At 37.3% G+C, this 17,497-nt stretch overlaps 1 protein-coding gene across 2 annotated transcripts in view; it reads right to left on the bottom strand.

Annotated features, from left to right (window-relative positions):
- Positions 1–17,497, bottom strand: part of FRY (furry homolog (Drosophila)) — a 137,672-nt gene that overhangs the window by 99,737 nt on the left and 20,438 nt on the right. For both annotated transcript variants that reach the window (XM_009085085.1, XM_009085093.1), the window contains exons 3-10: positions 15,463–15,516; positions 7,579–7,718; positions 5,546–5,636; positions 5,081–5,160; positions 4,883–4,963; positions 3,159–3,327; positions 706–798; positions 513–611 (exon numbers count right to left, since the gene is read on the bottom strand). In XM_009085085.1, coding sequence (XP_009083333.1) covers positions 513–611; positions 706–798; positions 3,159–3,327; positions 4,883–4,963; positions 5,081–5,160; positions 5,546–5,636; positions 7,579–7,718; positions 15,463–15,516 — 807 coding nt within the window. The remainder of the gene's footprint in view (positions 1–512; positions 612–705; positions 799–3,158; positions 3,328–4,882; positions 4,964–5,080; positions 5,161–5,545; positions 5,637–7,578; positions 7,719–15,462; positions 15,517–17,497) is intronic.

The raw sequence follows: 17,497 nt of genomic DNA, 5'->3' as shown, positions 1-17,497 counted from the left end.
CATTTAATTCAGATCAACTCATGATTCCAAAAATACACTGCAGTGCCACTGTTCATCTCACAAGAAAAAATTGAAATAGGGAGCTGCACAGTAGCCAAGTTACGGATTAAAAAGGGCATGTGTTATACATTTTTTCCTTCCTACAATGTATTATTTAAGCCCCGCGAAAGAGTTGTTCCCACACACCTCATTTGTTCTCACTTGACAAGAAGTGAACTCTATTCTTTCTCCTCTTCTCCTAATGTTTACACATAACAAGTATGAGAAAACCTAACCATTTAATAATCACAGAACCAGAAACTGAAAACATCTGTTTGATTCAGACTAATTCAGATCATATTCTGAATAAAATAAATAGTCATTTTTTGTGAACACAATAACCTTCCCTGCAAATAGAAATGTATTGGTTATGAAGCCAAATGCAGTAAAAACAGTTTTGCAATTTCCCAAGAGTTTTGCTCAGAAATATTCATGAGAAAGAATTTAAACCTCTGCTTCTTAGGGTTACTAACCAATGAGTGCTTCTTTCGTGATGAAAGTTCAAGTGTTGTATCATACAGGCTTTCAACAAAGTTCCTCAGACAGGGGACATTCACTTCATTTTTAACAGCCTGAAAGAAAATTTCATGTCAATAAAACACTGTTTCACAAGCTGTTTTATCTAATTTAAAGAAATTATGCAAACAACATGAAAGATAAACTCACAGCAGCTACAGGGACAAGAATTTCAACAAACAGTCCTGCTAGTGCATGCTTGATATCTTTGTCTTTAACCTCGAGGAAATAATGCGCACATTCCTAAAAAGAAAAAAACAAACAAAAAAACCCAAAAACATAACATATCAGCTGGAATAAAGACCTCTAAATGTTTGCTGACTGCACATCATGTGACAGTGACTATTTCTATCCTGCACATCTCACAGAAAACATTTGCCCATCAACTTGTAAATCTGTACTTTGCAGCAGGTACAAAGCAGGACATCAGTCAAGATCAAGGATCTGCTACTCTAACCCACAAACTCTCCACTGACTCCAGCTGTGCTTGGTGATGTTTTGAGGCTGGAAATGGAATTGGACTCAGGGCCTGACCTCATGCCTTCCCTGTGTACATCTTCAGAAGCAGGACTAATAGCCCACACGGACTGCTTTACACAATGCTTTGAGAGGCCAGAAAAGGAATTCAATTCTCTGGCAAGATACTCAAAGAACAATCTTACTGTAAATATTTTTTGATAAATTGCTAGGATTTGTTGCATATTAAGGGTCAATATAGGACTGTACTATGTGAGGGGAGAACCACCACAATTTCTCACCTGCAAATGGGGATTAAGAGAGAAAGTAAAAATGTACTTTTGTCCTACATACGCAACAAACCACTGTCCACACAGCTGTGTTACCAAGGAAGTGAGGGAGGGGAGATAAGCATCCACCCACATGTGTGTTTCTGTACTTCTCTGAAGATGACAAATCCTACTGCTCCAGTGACTTCTTCTCTGGGTCCAAGGCACAAACAGGCACTGACTTTACAGAAAAGTCACTGAAATTTTTTCTTGCACATGCATGCAGAGGAGTTTACACTTTAGATCATGCATACCTTTTCCTGGCTGCAATCATGATTATACACCACATGGCTTCAGTCACTCCAGCCAGCCTTCCTGAGCTGCTTCTGCACTCTTTGGTGGAAGACAGGCTCTTCTGGAGCTCACTCCTGATAACAGCTCACCCTTTGAAGTGCCTCTCTCTACTAGAGCATAACTGGTGTGACAGAGCTTTTAGATGAAACCCTGAATATAGATACCCTAACAAACTGCCCAAAGAATCGAAATGTATTTCACAAAACTGAGCAAAACTGTTTTCCAACAAACAGTGCACTTTATGATGCATTGCAGTATAGATAAGAATTTATTTAGTCCTGAGATACTGTAGTATGGGAAGGTGGAGATCATTTGCATACAAATATTTAGTTCTACTATATGGGAGCTTTACCACGTATTTCAACAGCAGTGAACAATGGATCCCAGCAGTGCTGTGCCATAAAGCTGTAACACAAACTCATTTGCTCGTATTAGTCACGCACTGAACACACACTACTTTGCTGTTTTTCCAGCTCTGGATACCTTACTTTAAGTCAACACATACTAAGATGTGCCCACATAAGTAAGACTAAGGTAAGAAGACAAATGAGCAGCTTCTGTCCTGTTAAATATGTTTTAAATATGTTAATAAATATGGTTTAAAACATACTGCAAAACTTAAATAGAATGTGCTTCCTGTTCAGGACTTAGAGAAACGGCTCAGTGCGTATGTACGTCCGTGTATGTGTATTCCACAGTCAAATCCTTACTTGTGGGCATCTAACATTGATTTTTTTTCTCCATTTACACCATCAATAAGCTGATCTTTACCTGGAGGCTTATATAAAACATGTATTTTACTGGATGAGTGGCTACAAACCATGTAGCCGTGAGGGTGATCCCAAGAAAAAAACAGGGGAATACAGAGGCTAAGCTAAATAAACTTGCTGATGGGAACAGAACCCAGTGTACATTACCAGCAAAAATGTTGAGACATGAAATACTTTCTTTTCACAAAATTATGTAATCTATTAATTTAAAGCATTCATTATAGTCAAACTATGGTCTGTATTAGTGTCTCTCAAACCAGAGACTGCACTCTGCAGGAACAAGAAAACACATCCAAGGGAAAGTCCATCCAGCTTTTGCCTCAGTTCTTTGTGTCTTCTACAGTGTTTTTCTCCGTTAGAAATTTCTCTCCTTCCTGTCAACTGTGTCAATGTTGGAAACTTCACTTTGTAGGCAGTGAGCATCTAGGGACACATAGCTAGGCAGAGACACAGGGCAAGGGACAGCTGTGGGATGGCAGGGTGGAAGGTCTGGGGTCTACAGAACAAAACCTCCTTAAACTGGAGGGTGAGATGTAGGAACTAGAGGCATACAGCTAATGAAAAGCTGGTATCAAACGATGCACCCCAGAGACTGCAGACAGGAGCACTGAGGTTCAGAACAAGTCAAAAGTAGTTTCACATACATTTATGTGGGAATGACACATGGAAAATCTCCTGGAACATTATAGGAAAGATAAAGTCTAGCTCATTCAAAAAGGTCTGGAAACCACAGTTATATAGTTAAGAATTTTACCTGCATAAACTGAAGAGAAGCTTCAAAGTCCTCCACAGGATACATCTTAATGCGAAAGAATTTCATTCCCATTATAAGACTGATAATGCTTTGAACGACATATGGGCTTTGTTCTTTATGCCGCAACTCTTTTAACTCTGCCATAAATTTCTTCTTTACAGCAGGAAATCTACAAATTCAGATTAGTTAGTTAGGAAAATGTTCAAAATTAATACTTGGAATGTATTGTAAGGTCTACAAACTGGGAAAACCCTACAGAAAATTAAACTTTTGTTGTAAAATACTGTTTCGGTCAGTATGTGAATAGATTTTTTTTGTTTAGCTTTCTTTCACTTCCGATAAACTCGGGAAACCAAGCATACAGCCTGATCTCAGTTCCTTCAGATAACCACATATTTTAAATTTTTTTTGTTACCATGCTTCTCTTTTACGTAAGGTCTAACAGTATTATTAAAATAACCCTCTTACATGTTTTTCAAAAATCCATAATGACAGTTTTCTTGCAAGTACATACAATATTTTCAAAATAAATGTTTAAATTATAACTTTGAAAATAGTTAAATAGGCTGTTTCTCCCTTCAGGATTTTTCTAGCAGCCGTTACAGTAACACTTAAGCATTAACTGCAACTTGGGATGGAGGTGTCTGTGCTCATTTTTATCTCCCCCAAGAATCTACTGAAGGTGTCTTCTGAGAAAGATCATTCAACAGGACCTCCTGTCCTTTTTGAGGAAAAAGTGAAAAGAATGTAACTTTCATGGGCAGGTGTAGCATGTAACATCCTTTTGTTATCACCTCCGAGAGAGAACACAATTGAGCTGAAAGAAAGAGTTCGGCAGGAAGAAGCCCTTTAGTGACAGAAACATCTTAGCAAGGCCCTTCAGGATGGGAGAAGAAAAGCAGCATTTATGGAGACATGTATGTTTTGTGTTTGACAGTCAACTTGAACCTTTGGATCCAGACGTCACTTCTCCTTTTGTCTTGGACCCAGAGAATTAAGAAGCCCAGGTAAGGCCTGAGCTGACGTCTATGAAAGTGATATGACTTCCAGGAACTCAAACTGTTTGGCTACATCCAGCTAACTGTAGGTTTTGTAGAGCAGACTCACTCTCAGCAACACCAAAAAGTCAGGAGACAGATATCATTACATCAAGGCAGTAAATTTCATCCTCTGCTTTAGTTTATGGTGTAAGCATATGATGACATGTTACATTGGGTACATGAGTTTCTGAATTTGTCTGTTTCCAGATTCAAAATTTAAGATCTGATTCACAAAGTGGTTTATGCCATCTATTCTAAGAAGAACGAAGGGTTCAGGAGCAGTTGCATTCAGTTCTGAGCTGAAATAACTTCAGAGAGACTTAAAATTGTTGCTATGTAGGAGGATAGCCATATATAGGTTTGCCCAGCTGAAGAAAAAATAGCATATAGAAAAAACTTAATTAAAATAGCTCTCCTTGTCCCTTTGGGCTTTCCACAGACGTCATTGCTGAGATAAGAAAAATAATGCTGCTGTTGAATTTATTCACTGGACTAGATACAGAAAGCCTGTGCTTCCCTAGAGTTCTATGCTCTAGAACACCTGGATGAATAGAGGGCCAGTGAACTGAAATGACTTATTCCTGTGGTATTTTTAAAGAAAGTGAGAAAATCAGAATATTCACATGCGAAGCAAGTAGAACTTGTTAGATTTATAGAAGAAATAAGATACTCAATTTTGCTTACTTTGCTTGAGCTAGAACACCTATTACTTCTGCATACAAATCCGCAACAATGTGCATATTTCCAGTGTTAGGACCAAGGTACCTAGCAAGAGACGAGAAAGAATTCTGGGCTGAGAAATCATACAACAACAAACCCACAACTATTAAAAAGATAAGAATGCTTTTTTTTCATAGAATTTTGTATGAAAAAGAACCTTACCCTTCTTTGTACTTAAAGTGCTTGAAAGCCAAGTTAATAACATCATTTACCAAGCTGTCTATTACAGGATGAAGTGGAATCTGAAAACACAAAATGAAACACATATATTACACTTCAAGTTGAACTTCTTAGTGCTAGGATTGTCTTCCATACAAAACCATGATTATCAGTCGAAATAGCATGTAGCTAAGACAACAGCTGAAATGAGTTAGCCATTTAATGTTTATTTGGTACTGAAGAGAAATACTTTAGCTCCAAAGACTTGGCAAAGTGAAGTCTGTATGAGCACAGAATCCTATGTACAGGTACATGAAAGACAGCAATGAACAAGCATGCAGAATGTAAAATAATAAAAATAAATAAATAATAAAATAAAAAAGCAAATAGAAAGAAGAAGCCTAAAATTCATTTGCACTGGTAATTTCCATCATTGACTAGTTAATGGATAATTTAAGAACTCCATACCTGTTTCAAAACTTCTATTAATACTAAAGAAAAAATAAAGTCAATAGCCAGATCTCTTCTCTCCATTAAATAGTCCCTCTGCTGTTCATCACTGCAAAATTAAAGAGAAGCACAATATTTAGGGGATGTGTCATAATTCACATTATATGCCTTCTTCAGGTTTACAAATACAAACAACAGGGGATTGTGTTCTACTTCTTAAACTGCAATCCAACATTTCAGAAAGTAATGCACTGTTATGCTCTTAAAATCTGAGATAAACAGACCAAATCTAAATTCTTCCTGTCATCTTCTTTCAAAGGTTTAAATATCATTATCCATTTCCTCCCTCTTTTTTCCAGTTTAAGACCAACACAAAACCTTTTCAGAGAAAAACCTGAAACAAAACCAAGGAAATTTATGATTTCTGTATTCTAACAGCTGGATTTAATTTCAAATTCCTTGCTGATGGCATCATTTAGACTATTCTTAATTACACCTTAGAGGTAAATATAATAAAATATTTTCTGCTATCAAATTCATATTTAGAACTGTGATGAAATTGGAAAAATGCCTTAAAAGCACCAGTGGAGAATTCATAACCAAACTACATTCTCTTTGCAAACAGTTCTGGTGTTAATTTTTTAACTTTGGCAACATTTGTCAAACATTTGAACACAGTCTTTGTGCAGAACAACACAGAGGAATAAAAGTTTGAGGTGATCAGCTTGCAATACAAACACAAAAAATACCCATTTGCATCACCTTATCAGAGTTTCAAAGTGTACTGAAATGGTAACATGAAATATATAATACTTTTTATAAAATTAAACATTCAAGGAACAGTTCTGCGGTCCATTTGAAGTATTTAACACAAATATCAGTGAGATTTTTTGTGTAAATTCAGCACAATTTTTATAAACATTAAGAGTTTAGTGCATTCAATTGTACTTAGCTGCTTATAGTAAAACATACATTTAAGAGTACTACTTGATCAGTGCTGACATAAATTATTTGCATTTTGGTTTGCTTGGTTTCACATTAACTGGAGAAAGGTCTGGTTATATATCCTTTCTGTAACACCACCAATTGACAGAGTGGTCTTGTTTCACTGCTAAACTGATTTTTGACTAAATTTTTGGTGGAGTTTCTGAAGACATCTACACATGAGCAGATGGTCCTGCAACGAGTCAAAAGGAAGAAGCAATTCAAGGCAAGGATTCACCTCATTCAAAAGCAGACACCTAACTGATGGATCTTGTCTTCATACTGCCTTCTACTGACATAAAGAGTATGCAAGATTTTGATTCAGGTTCAAGTCGACCCTGATATCTAAAACTGGCTCCTACTCCTTTGTTCCAGCAACTGTTGCCTTCTGTAGTTACTGGATTATAACATCATCCTAATGTGAAGTATTGCCTATGTATTTCCAAACACCAGGTTTATTGTCCTGCTGTTTCATTAAGTGTGTAAATGTAGTATCAAAGTATTCCAAAAAACTGTAAGTTTGAGGAATGTATCAGTACCAAACTGCCAGATCTCAGTATAACCAAGACCAACCTGCTGCCTTATCACTGAGGAACTACTGATAGCTTTATTTCTGTGTGCTTGTTTTAAGAGTTAAGTCACTGTTCCTAAAACTCTCTGACTGATACTTAATGTTTTGGATTGAATATAGGCATATGTGAAATTTCTATGTCCAAGCAGAACATTATATAAAATAACTTCTTCCAAGTGTCACAGAATTATTGCCTGATCATGTGAGTAAAGAAGACACAGCTTATACAAGAGAGTATTTGAATGACACTAAAGTATCCAAAACAGCAGTAAGACAAACACAACAGAACCTCTGCATTTGAACTAGCAGGAGCCTAAGTTTAAAGATGTAATTATTCCATCCATGAAGAAGCTGAGAGAAGAGTTCCAGGAACAAGCAGGAAAAAGACACAACAACTTTAAAGCAACTGCTACCTCACAAAAGCCAATGGGTGAAATGTAATACATTTTACCTTAGAATTTATCAATTCTGTATGTATGTGTATTCAAAATCATACCTTTTGGATTTAGTGCTTGTTCTTGGTCTGTACTCATGAGATTCATCTTCTATGCCATTCTGCCTTTTATACCAATCAAACAAAGTGCGCAGGATAGAGGGTAGACAATATTCTGAAAGTGAGCTCATTGAGCTTATTACCTACGGGGAAAATACAACAAATCAACAAATCAAATATTGTCCAAGTTTCCCCTTGAGGTTATTTCAGTATGTTACACAACGTTTGTTTGAGCACATTGTAAGCAAAGAAAAAGCAGTGAATCAGAGGTACTGTCTTTGGGGGTTGTATCTGACTGCTGGGTGTCCCTCCTGAAACTCAGAATATACTGAGAAACCCCACAAGATGTGCAGTAATTTTAATCAACTGGCCATGCAGACGCAACCATCTTACTATTAGGCTCACACACCTGATAATTAAAGGCTTCTCTTTTATAGGAAAATAGTTACAGTTTCCTGTGTCTTTCGGTGCACAAATAAACAAAACGTAGTTTAAAAATATTACTCAGGAGTTCCTGATTAAACAGCTCTAGAGGGATACTGGAAAAGAAGATTACTGCTCCCTCAGTATTAACTGTGTCACCAATTACAGAAATGTTACTGAACATGTTACTACTGAACTGTGACTTCAACTTCCTATTACAGGAAACCATAAAGCTACAAAACATGAAAAGACAAAAACCTAGGGTGAAACACACACACACATCTTGTATTGTAGAAGAGAACAATATACCTATTGAAAAAGAATGTTTACAGCTACAGCATTTGTGGACATTCTAAGAAAATAGAAAACAACTATTTCAAATAGGAAGAAATTACTGATCTGGAGATTTATGACCACCTCAGGACCATGCAGGGCTTGATCCTGCAAAGTGCCTAACATCAGGAGTGAAAAGCTGAAGTGTGTACTTCATGCAAGGTACACTGATTGTGTCATTAACCACGTCAGGTTTATCCACCTGCTTAGACTTAGACTAGCATATTTCAATGCTTGTGGAAAACCAAAGCAGTTTGATGTCTTATATAAGACCAAGCTTGTGTGAACACTGTGACTAAGACAAGAACAAAACTGGCAGACTGAGCATCTTACACACAATTCCCAAATATTACTATAGACTTAAATGAGAACTTTGGTGGATGACAGTTAGTCTAGATGAATAACTCTGACCTCTTGTGCAGTTTGTCAGCCTCAGGATTTAACTAATTCACAATGACATTGTGGCCTAAAGTTAATGAGACAATTTGAGAATGAAATATTAATTGTTCAGGTATTATGGCCTAAAATGAAACATGGTGCATTAGAAAGCTATAACAATGACCCCTGTAAAATTAGACATTTCTATGAAAGTACTGTTTTAGGAAAGCTTTCAGTCCAGTGTTTGTAATATATTTTATTACTGAAATATGAAGCAAATTGCTGTGGAAGACAGCATGAAGGCACTGTTTGCAGCAGTGACAGGAGGCCTTTCTTCAAGAATTACTACAGCAATTCAGGCTCAATTATACTAAAACCTTCTAGTTTAATGCTTCAGATAAATACTCAGAAGACATGAATCACCTGGTGTCAGGGCAAACTCTCCACTATCAACGTGTTTCTCAATTGTTTTCCAAAACTTTTTCTGAAGCTGGCACAACACTGGTTGTTAATGACAAGATGCAATGAAAAAGGGTTTACTAGGGAAGACAAGAATAGAATTATGAAATCACAGAATCACAGAATGGTGTGGGTTGGAAGGGACCTTAAAGATGATCTAGTTCCAAGCCCACTACCATGTGCAGGGACACCTTCCACTAGACCAGGTTGCTAAAACCCTCATCCAACCTGGCCTTGAACACTTCAAGGGATGAGGCATCCACAGCTCTTCTGGGCAACCTGTTGCAGTGTCTTATCACCCTCACAGTAAAGAATTTCTTCCTTCTATTTAGTCCAAATCAACCTCCTCTGAATTTGAAACCATTAGCCCTTATCCTACTGCAACAGGCCCTACTAAAAATTCTGTCCCCAAATAGACCTAAGTATCTTTTAAGAGATTGTGATATTTAACTTTATAGTTAATATAGTTGTTTCAAACAGATCTTCCAACATGTTCACCCACAAATAAATCACTGCTGTTCTCTAAATCTCACCTATCCATTTCACCAGAAAAAGTCAAAGTGATTCCTGTTAAATCCTCTCATGCCATACTTTCTTTGCTGAATTTACAGTGTGTATCTTTAGTAGGGATAAAAGGTCAATATAGTTTTTTTTTAAAAAATCTTTCTGTCATTGCACTTTTAAGACAGGAAGGAAGGGTGGACTGGGCAAAGACCTGGCTCTCAGGGAACAGGAAGGGAGGGAAGTCTAGCCAGTGTGCCGGTTACTCAACCCTTTCATTTACTGGAAGTAAATCCAGGAGTGAGATGAATTCTAGCTCTGTGTTGCTCCTGAAAGGGAGTGCACAGATGTACAAATATGTCCTTGTTGGACAAATGATCATGTTCTTCCATCATAAATGAACTACCTACTGTATAGCTTAAGGATAAGAAAACTGCACAAGTAGGGAGCTGTTTAAAACTTGTGTTCACAGAGCATTAAATATACTTTAAGAAAATGCTTAATATTTATTTTGGACTAATATGCAAAAGTAAATTTAATGAAATTCTGCCCAGATAGCTTGCTACATTTTATATACTTTCATAAAAGTCTTGCTACATTGTCAAAATATAAATATAAGAAATGCTGATTATCTTTTTTATTTTGCTTATGAATTTATATGTGCTTTAACAGCAAATATATTCAAAACTGCATTCAATTTCCAACAGTATCATTAATTTCTTGGCTCTGCAATTTTTTCATATACCATATATGTTAGTATGAATGTTGAATGGGCATTTTATTGCCATTTTAATAGTGCAGAATTGCAGAACTTCATTTTGTCCTCGAATTGTTGCTGTGTAGATTCCAAATAATGGACATTAGGAGTGTGATTTTGCACTTCCTATCAATCCTACTGAAAGCAGAATTTTATAAATATTTTTTTAGCTATGTTTAGATTACCTACAGCCATGCAATAATGTCTTCCCTTCTTTCAACATTTTTTCCACTTCATGCATGTCTGTAACCAAGCCCCATAACTACAAACAATACAGATTCAAAGAAAACTATTAAATCCTTGCTACTTCAAATCAACAGCAAAACTCTCATGGACCACAGTAAGACCAGGATTTCATATCTGCAAGATATGAAATTGTAGACATAAAGTTAACACTTCCTATCCCAAAAATTGCGAACTGAGGCAGAGGGAAGGTGGAGAGATGAACTGTTCTAAGCTCCAATCAAAGAGGTACATGCACTAATTCTGTTGGACCCTTTGAGACAAAACATTTTCTTCTGCTAATGACAGACTTCTAGACAAGTCAACTCTAATTGAAAAAATCTGTGAAATGAAACAATTGTGCAGTTGTGTTTGTGGAGATCTCCTTTCTTCACATCTTTGTTCTAAGCCTTTTTATTTGGACAGTGCTACAAAGTTAAATCTACCTGGGAATGGTTAAAACTGATAACTATTCAATTTGGACTCTAGTTTTCACTTATGGTCTCAGTTTCATGAGTAAAAGCTTTTCATACCACAATTTTGTAGATGAGTAATTTCACCTATCTTGCTTACACATTACCAATGTTTATAGCTATTTCACTGCCAGCAGAACAGCTTACATGAAAACCCATTTATTTCTAGTGGGCAGCAAGTTCAGTTCTGAAGGTGTTACCTTTCATTTTGCCTTCAGGTGTATTCTCTACACACTGCCTGACTCCAAACCTCGGATCAGGAGCCAAAGGTTGCTTTAGGACTCCATCACCATTTCTTACACTTCCTTTACCATGTGCCCTTCTGGTGGTGAAGAAGGACAATGCATAAAACTCATGGAAAGAGAAAACACAAACACTACTGCAATGATGATGATACCAGTTTCACCTACCAATCTAACAATTATCAGCATATCATGAATTGCATTTAGGCTGTTATGAAAAAGGGACAGTTAAACATCAGGATGCTGCTTACCGTCTTATTTATGTTGTATTTCCCACTCTTTATTAATAATTTTTAGTTTCCTTTTTTTACCATGACCTATTTTTTGTTGTTGTTTTCATCTCCTAAAAGCATATAAAACATGAAATGTTTTTGTTTTCCAATATGTAGTCTCCAATCTAGTGCACTTCTAAGAAAAGAGTAGCAGAATTGAAACAAGCACACAGTTTTGTGCAGTTTATGTTGAAACTCCTGCAACAGGCACCTCAAATAGATAGTTTTATAAGAAAACTAAGCCTTGCTGTTAAGTTTTCACTTCCATAGCCAAAACATTACATTCATTTTGTATTTTTACATGAAAAACTGTAACTCAGTCCAAGATTACACAGTGCCCTTTTTCTGCCTCCAGTGTCGTCAGTTCACAGAACACTTATACACCGTGGTAAGAACAGAAGATACATTAGTAGAGGCTGAGAAACAAGTAATAAAAATGTTTCCTCAGGTGAGGATAAGCCTCTTGGACAATTATGGGTTTTTGCACCCTAGCTTTTGATCTTTTCATGTATTGCAACTTTATGGTTTCCTGTAATAGGAAGTTTAAGTCATAGTTCACTAGTACAATGTTTAATAACATTTCTGTAATTGGGGACACAGAGCATGTTAACTCTGGAGCAGTAATGCTCTTTGCCAATAGGCAACCAGAGTTGTCTAATCAAGAACTTTGGATAAATGATTTTAAATAGATCATAAGACTATTCAAAACCATATAAAAAACCCTACATAATTCTCTGTATAAATTTTATTTATCTACATGCACACCTAAAAAGGAAAACACAGGAAGTGTAAGGAATCCTGTTTGTTTGGCTAATGTTGAGACATTCTGCAAGTCAGGATAAGTAAGATCACTTCAAACATTGCTCAAGATACTATTACGGGCTTGAGGAAGGTGATGCAATTGGCAGCCAGACATACTGTCTGCCTAACATGAGGCACCAACTACATCTCTGTGGAGTGCAACAGCTCTGCCTGTGCACAGTCAGGTCCTTCAACATTGGATCCATCACCACCATCACAACTAGCATTCCTAAAATGGTGTTTGATAATGAGCAGGAAAACAGGCTGGTTCTCAGAGAGACAGAGCTATTTAGGGGTAGTAAGCAATGCTTTCATAACCATCTTAAATGGTTTGGGGGTTTCAATGTTAAATTTGATGCTGATTATTTCAGGTAGCTAAAGTTCCACCCTGCTCATTGCAAGTTACTGTAAAGAGGTTGTTTTGGGCTGTATTTTTCCACCTCTAAAGCTGACTGGCAAAAATAAAATTTTTAATCAGGTCATACCTTATTTTTGATGCTATTTACAATTAGAAGATGCAGCTCAGATATTTCACAGCAACTAGTGACCTACTCACTTCAGCATTACCTATCAATCTCACTCAAATAGAACAAAGATAATTTTGATAACCTCAAAAGAAGAAAATTAGGTTCCTCTGACAGGGTGTCACTTTTTATTCCTTAAAACTGGAAGCAAAAATTATTAGACACTCTTGAAAATATTTGTTCATGGGGATTTTCCCTCTTTTCCTCCTTCATTTCTGTAGTAAAAAAGTCAGGAATGTCAAGTGTGGACTACTCTGGTTTTGCTAGATGACTTTGTGTGTTTCAGGAATAAACACCAAAGCTTTCCACACCTTACATGGAAGGGAGAAGCAAGGAATTATCAACCTGGTCTTCCTTCATCCCACAGACTCTTTCAATATTTGAGTTAACTGAAAAAATAAAACTTACATGGTTTCACTTAAAAGCACAAGCTGTCTTACGTGGGTTTTAGTATCATGTCAAATCATGATCCTCAGAGTTTTCCACGTAGACCACACCTTCATGTTATTATTCATAGTTTCATGACAACTTTATAATACTGACATGTTATCATTTGAAAAACAGCTTTATAATGAGATGTACTCACCTAATCTATTGAGTGAAACATGACAAGTAAAGAAAGACTTTTTTTCTCCATCTTCCTATCTCTAGCTCAGTTCTATCAAATCTCTACCATGTATTACAAAATTTTAAATGCAAATAAATTGAATACAACTGAAACCATTCTATGATTGTATGAAGTTAGCCAAACTAAAATCATTTTGGTGAGTATGAACTGTGTTCTTGAAAATGGGCTCACAAGCCAGGTTCAGGTCCCTTTTGACAAACCCATGACCACTAGAAGACGTCCAAATGATCATGCTGTTTAAGCAGAAAACAATGTGAAACCTGAAAAGGGAAACACTGCCAACGACTAGGGCTGCGGCTGACAAGTAATTCTGAAAAATTCAGTTTAAATAGCTTGTTTGGAAAATTTCAAGGAACAGAAAGCAAGGTTTTCTGACAAGACATCTAATGCAATCTCAGCTCTAGACTTTTCTATCAACTCCGCACATAGGTAGGACTCCAGTTATACAGTTAGAAAGATATACGAATGTCAGGTATAACAAAATTTAACTGCTTTTTGTCTGTATCTGTTGGTTATCCCCCCTCACCCAGCATTCAGAGTAAATTGCTACAGTAGTAAATACACAGTTGTTTCACTCTAGGAAGCATTTGCTGTTCTCATTAATTGATCTTGACTTAATTATTCAATGTTCTGTCTACTTACCGATAACTAGAAAAAGCATCAGTCTTCCAATTCTTCCTTTTAAAGGACCATAATTTCCTTAACCATGAATATTTAATCAAATCATGGCCACCCATTATGTGTTTGTTTAATACACTGCAGGAACAGTATCACAAGGTTTGCATCTGGATGGCTTAATTTGTTTTACTTTCCCATTTGTGTGTGACACTCTTCCCACAAGAAGGAAAAAAATATATAAAATTAAGGTCAGAATACCACAAAGAATTTCATTAGGCAGGCAGGGAGTACTCAGAAAGCAACCTCCTTCAGCCTACAGTGGCTGGTTTCCCTGTGGGGTCTCTGTGGTCAGCAAGGCAGCCAGGGAGCTCCCAAGCACAACGCAGAAGTCTCACCTCCTCTGTTCACCTCCTACTCCGAACAGCCCTCCGAGCAGGCTGCCTCTCCCCAAAAAGCAGCTACAGAACAATCTAGACTGTGTCACTCTGTCAAGCTAAAATTATGAAGTCAGCCTTAGTGGGGGTCTCACAAGACATCTTTACTTCTGGTGCAATGTCCCAGAAAACTCAATGAATCTGAGGTTCTGAAGTTCTACTTACACCTATCTCCTCTCCCAATGTTAAGTTAATCAATATGGTACCTGCAGCCTATGGCATTAGTCACACTTGCTTTCAGAATTGTCACTGTTGCTGCTACTTCTGCTATGTCTTTCTGTCTTGTATTTGTGGCCCTGCTGGCAGCACAGTGGTGCAGGCAGACATGGAGTTAGCAGCAATAGCAACAGCAGTGGCAGATGAGGCAGGAATGGAGGAGCAGTAAATAATTTTTGTTGCTTATGACAGACCTAGAGTTTATCACTCCCTTTGTTGTGAGTTTTGGCATCCTTTACCGTAAGGGAAACCCTATAGAAGAAAGACTGGGGGCCATGTGCCTGTTTCAAAACCCAGATACCCCAAAAAGATGCAAAGTTTGCTTCAGAATCTCCATCAGGGAAACAGTCAGAAAATCATACATGTGCCTAACACACCGTAAAAAGCAAGTTCTATGGCAGAAAAATACTGTGATTGAAAAGAGTGGAAAAATCCTCCCAATTCAAAATCAAGAATGGTTAGGCAAAGCACTTATCATTCTATTAAAGTACATTGAGAGATATTGTTTTTGCAGCATGCAGTCATAGTATAAGGCCACGAGACTGCCTACCAAGTATTTGCCCTTTAGCCTCAGGAATGGAAATAATATAATTTCAAGTGTCTTACTTGATCAAACTGGGGATCTTCTCCTCGCTGCAGAGATTTGGTCAGTGGCTTCTCCTAAAAGAAAATATATTAAATACATGTTACTTAAGATCAATACTATGATATATTCTACCAACTCTTCTATCATTTTCTGAAAGATTTTTTACTCACATCACATGCCTCCTGATCTCATCCTGGAGATACTGTTTGCTTCATAAGCAAAGGAGACTTTCGCATATGTATCACCCAATACTGACAAAGTGCTTAAGTGACTTTCCACAAAAGAGAAGGATTGACCATTCATTATACCTGAGTTTGTGCTCATGCTGCTGATAAATTCTTTCAACACCCCATAAAGCACCTAGTATTTCCTCTAAAGCATAACCAAGGGTCTCTATTTTGTTACATGGACTTGTTATAATACTACCAGGCAATACAAACATATCCATAGATACAGTGCAGCACACAGTGCATACTGAAAGAGAGTTGATTTTAGAAGAATCAAAGACCATAGAGCTCATTTTTAAGGAAGGCAATTGTGGAAAATACACTGCTAAAAAAAAAAAAAAATGCATTTTTGGAATGGAAGCAAATTTTTAGGACATGTTCCCTAATGGCTATTTTGTCAAGCAGACTGAACTACCAAGGCATGTAGAAGTACACAGCTCAGTATTCTAAATACACAAAACAGTATACAAAACATGAATCTCCTAAACCACAACAAAAATAAACAATACATAAGGGCAGATGACAGTCTGAAAAACATGTCACTGTCACCATCACAATTCTGCACTGAATTGCATTACTGTTGGTGGTGTCTGGAATGTGCCAGTGCCTTATTCTTCTGTAAATCATGAATCTTTCTTCTTCTACAGCTGCAAGACTGGGGCTCTCCCTCCAGCTCAGAATGAGATTTTCTGTTCAGCTTTCAGCAAACTATTACACTCACCAGCATCTGCTAATGTATCAGGCAAAATACCATCACTGCCAGGGGATGCGAGATACAAAACAAAGAAATCTGTAAAGCTGCTGAGATAAGCAAATCTAAGAGATTTGAGGCAGACCAAAGATTTCTACTATTTAATGTTTTTCTCTGGAGAAAATGTTGCCCAATGTAATCTGCTGACTGATTTTGAAATTAATTATGCTGATCCACTTGCAATGCCAGCTGGCAGGGAGGCCGACTGAGGGGTGACCACAGTATCCCCTGACTACCTACCAAATACAAAAATCAACAAAATGTTTTCTATGGAGTCACTGATTTATCTGGAACAGCCATCAATCAATATTTTTCATTGTTTTGTCAGATATCTAAGTGACTCCTCCAGGTTACACCATGGGCACAACAGTTATTAATTACAACTTTATGACAGATTATTGGTGCTGAACAGAGGCAGTAAAACTTGTAGCCCAGAAAAAGACACAGGACACTACCTCACCCACAGTCCTCCTCCTTCTCCTCCTCAATCAGTAACTCAGTGCTAACCTGCCTAGTTGTGTCTCATGGGAGGACAATGCTTCTTTTGTCTGCTGCTGCACACTGAAAAGGACAGCAGGTAATATTTCAAAAGTAGTGTTCAACTTATTAAAAAGGAAAGGGATTCTTAAGTTTCCATGGGTCCTGGACAAATCAGTGTATTGAGAATTAGTGCAGTTTAGGAAAAAAATAACACACCCTTTTTTTTTAATTATGAAATTTCTGATTCTGTTACAGAAGACTCGTGTTACCATAGAGAAGCTTCTTAAGGTCTGTTTCAACAAACAGGGCTACAGCATGCAGCAGCTTTGTGTTCCCATGCCCAACACTGCAATGCCTGGCTTTCAGAGTAGTGTTTCAGGCAGAAATGAGTTGTGGGATTCCTCAACACATGCTATCTGTAAGTGGGACAAAATTAAATGAGACAAACCATGCTCTGGGAACTCAGGCCTGGAACTTCAATCCTGAAAATGCCCTAATCACCTGTAACTGATCTCTGGAAGCACATACACCTCCCAAATACTGCAGTTTCTGATTATGATGTTCCCCAGAGGTTGTGCTTCTGAGTTAGTGAAGATC

This window comes from Acanthisitta chloris, unplaced genomic scaffold (assembly GCF_000695815.1).
Source record: "Acanthisitta chloris isolate BGI_N310 unplaced genomic scaffold, ASM69581v1 scaffold27280, whole genome shotgun sequence".
Taxonomy (NCBI): Eukaryota; Metazoa; Chordata; class Aves; order Passeriformes; family Acanthisittidae; genus Acanthisitta; species Acanthisitta chloris.
This window is presented reverse-complemented; position numbering and strand designations above follow the sequence as displayed.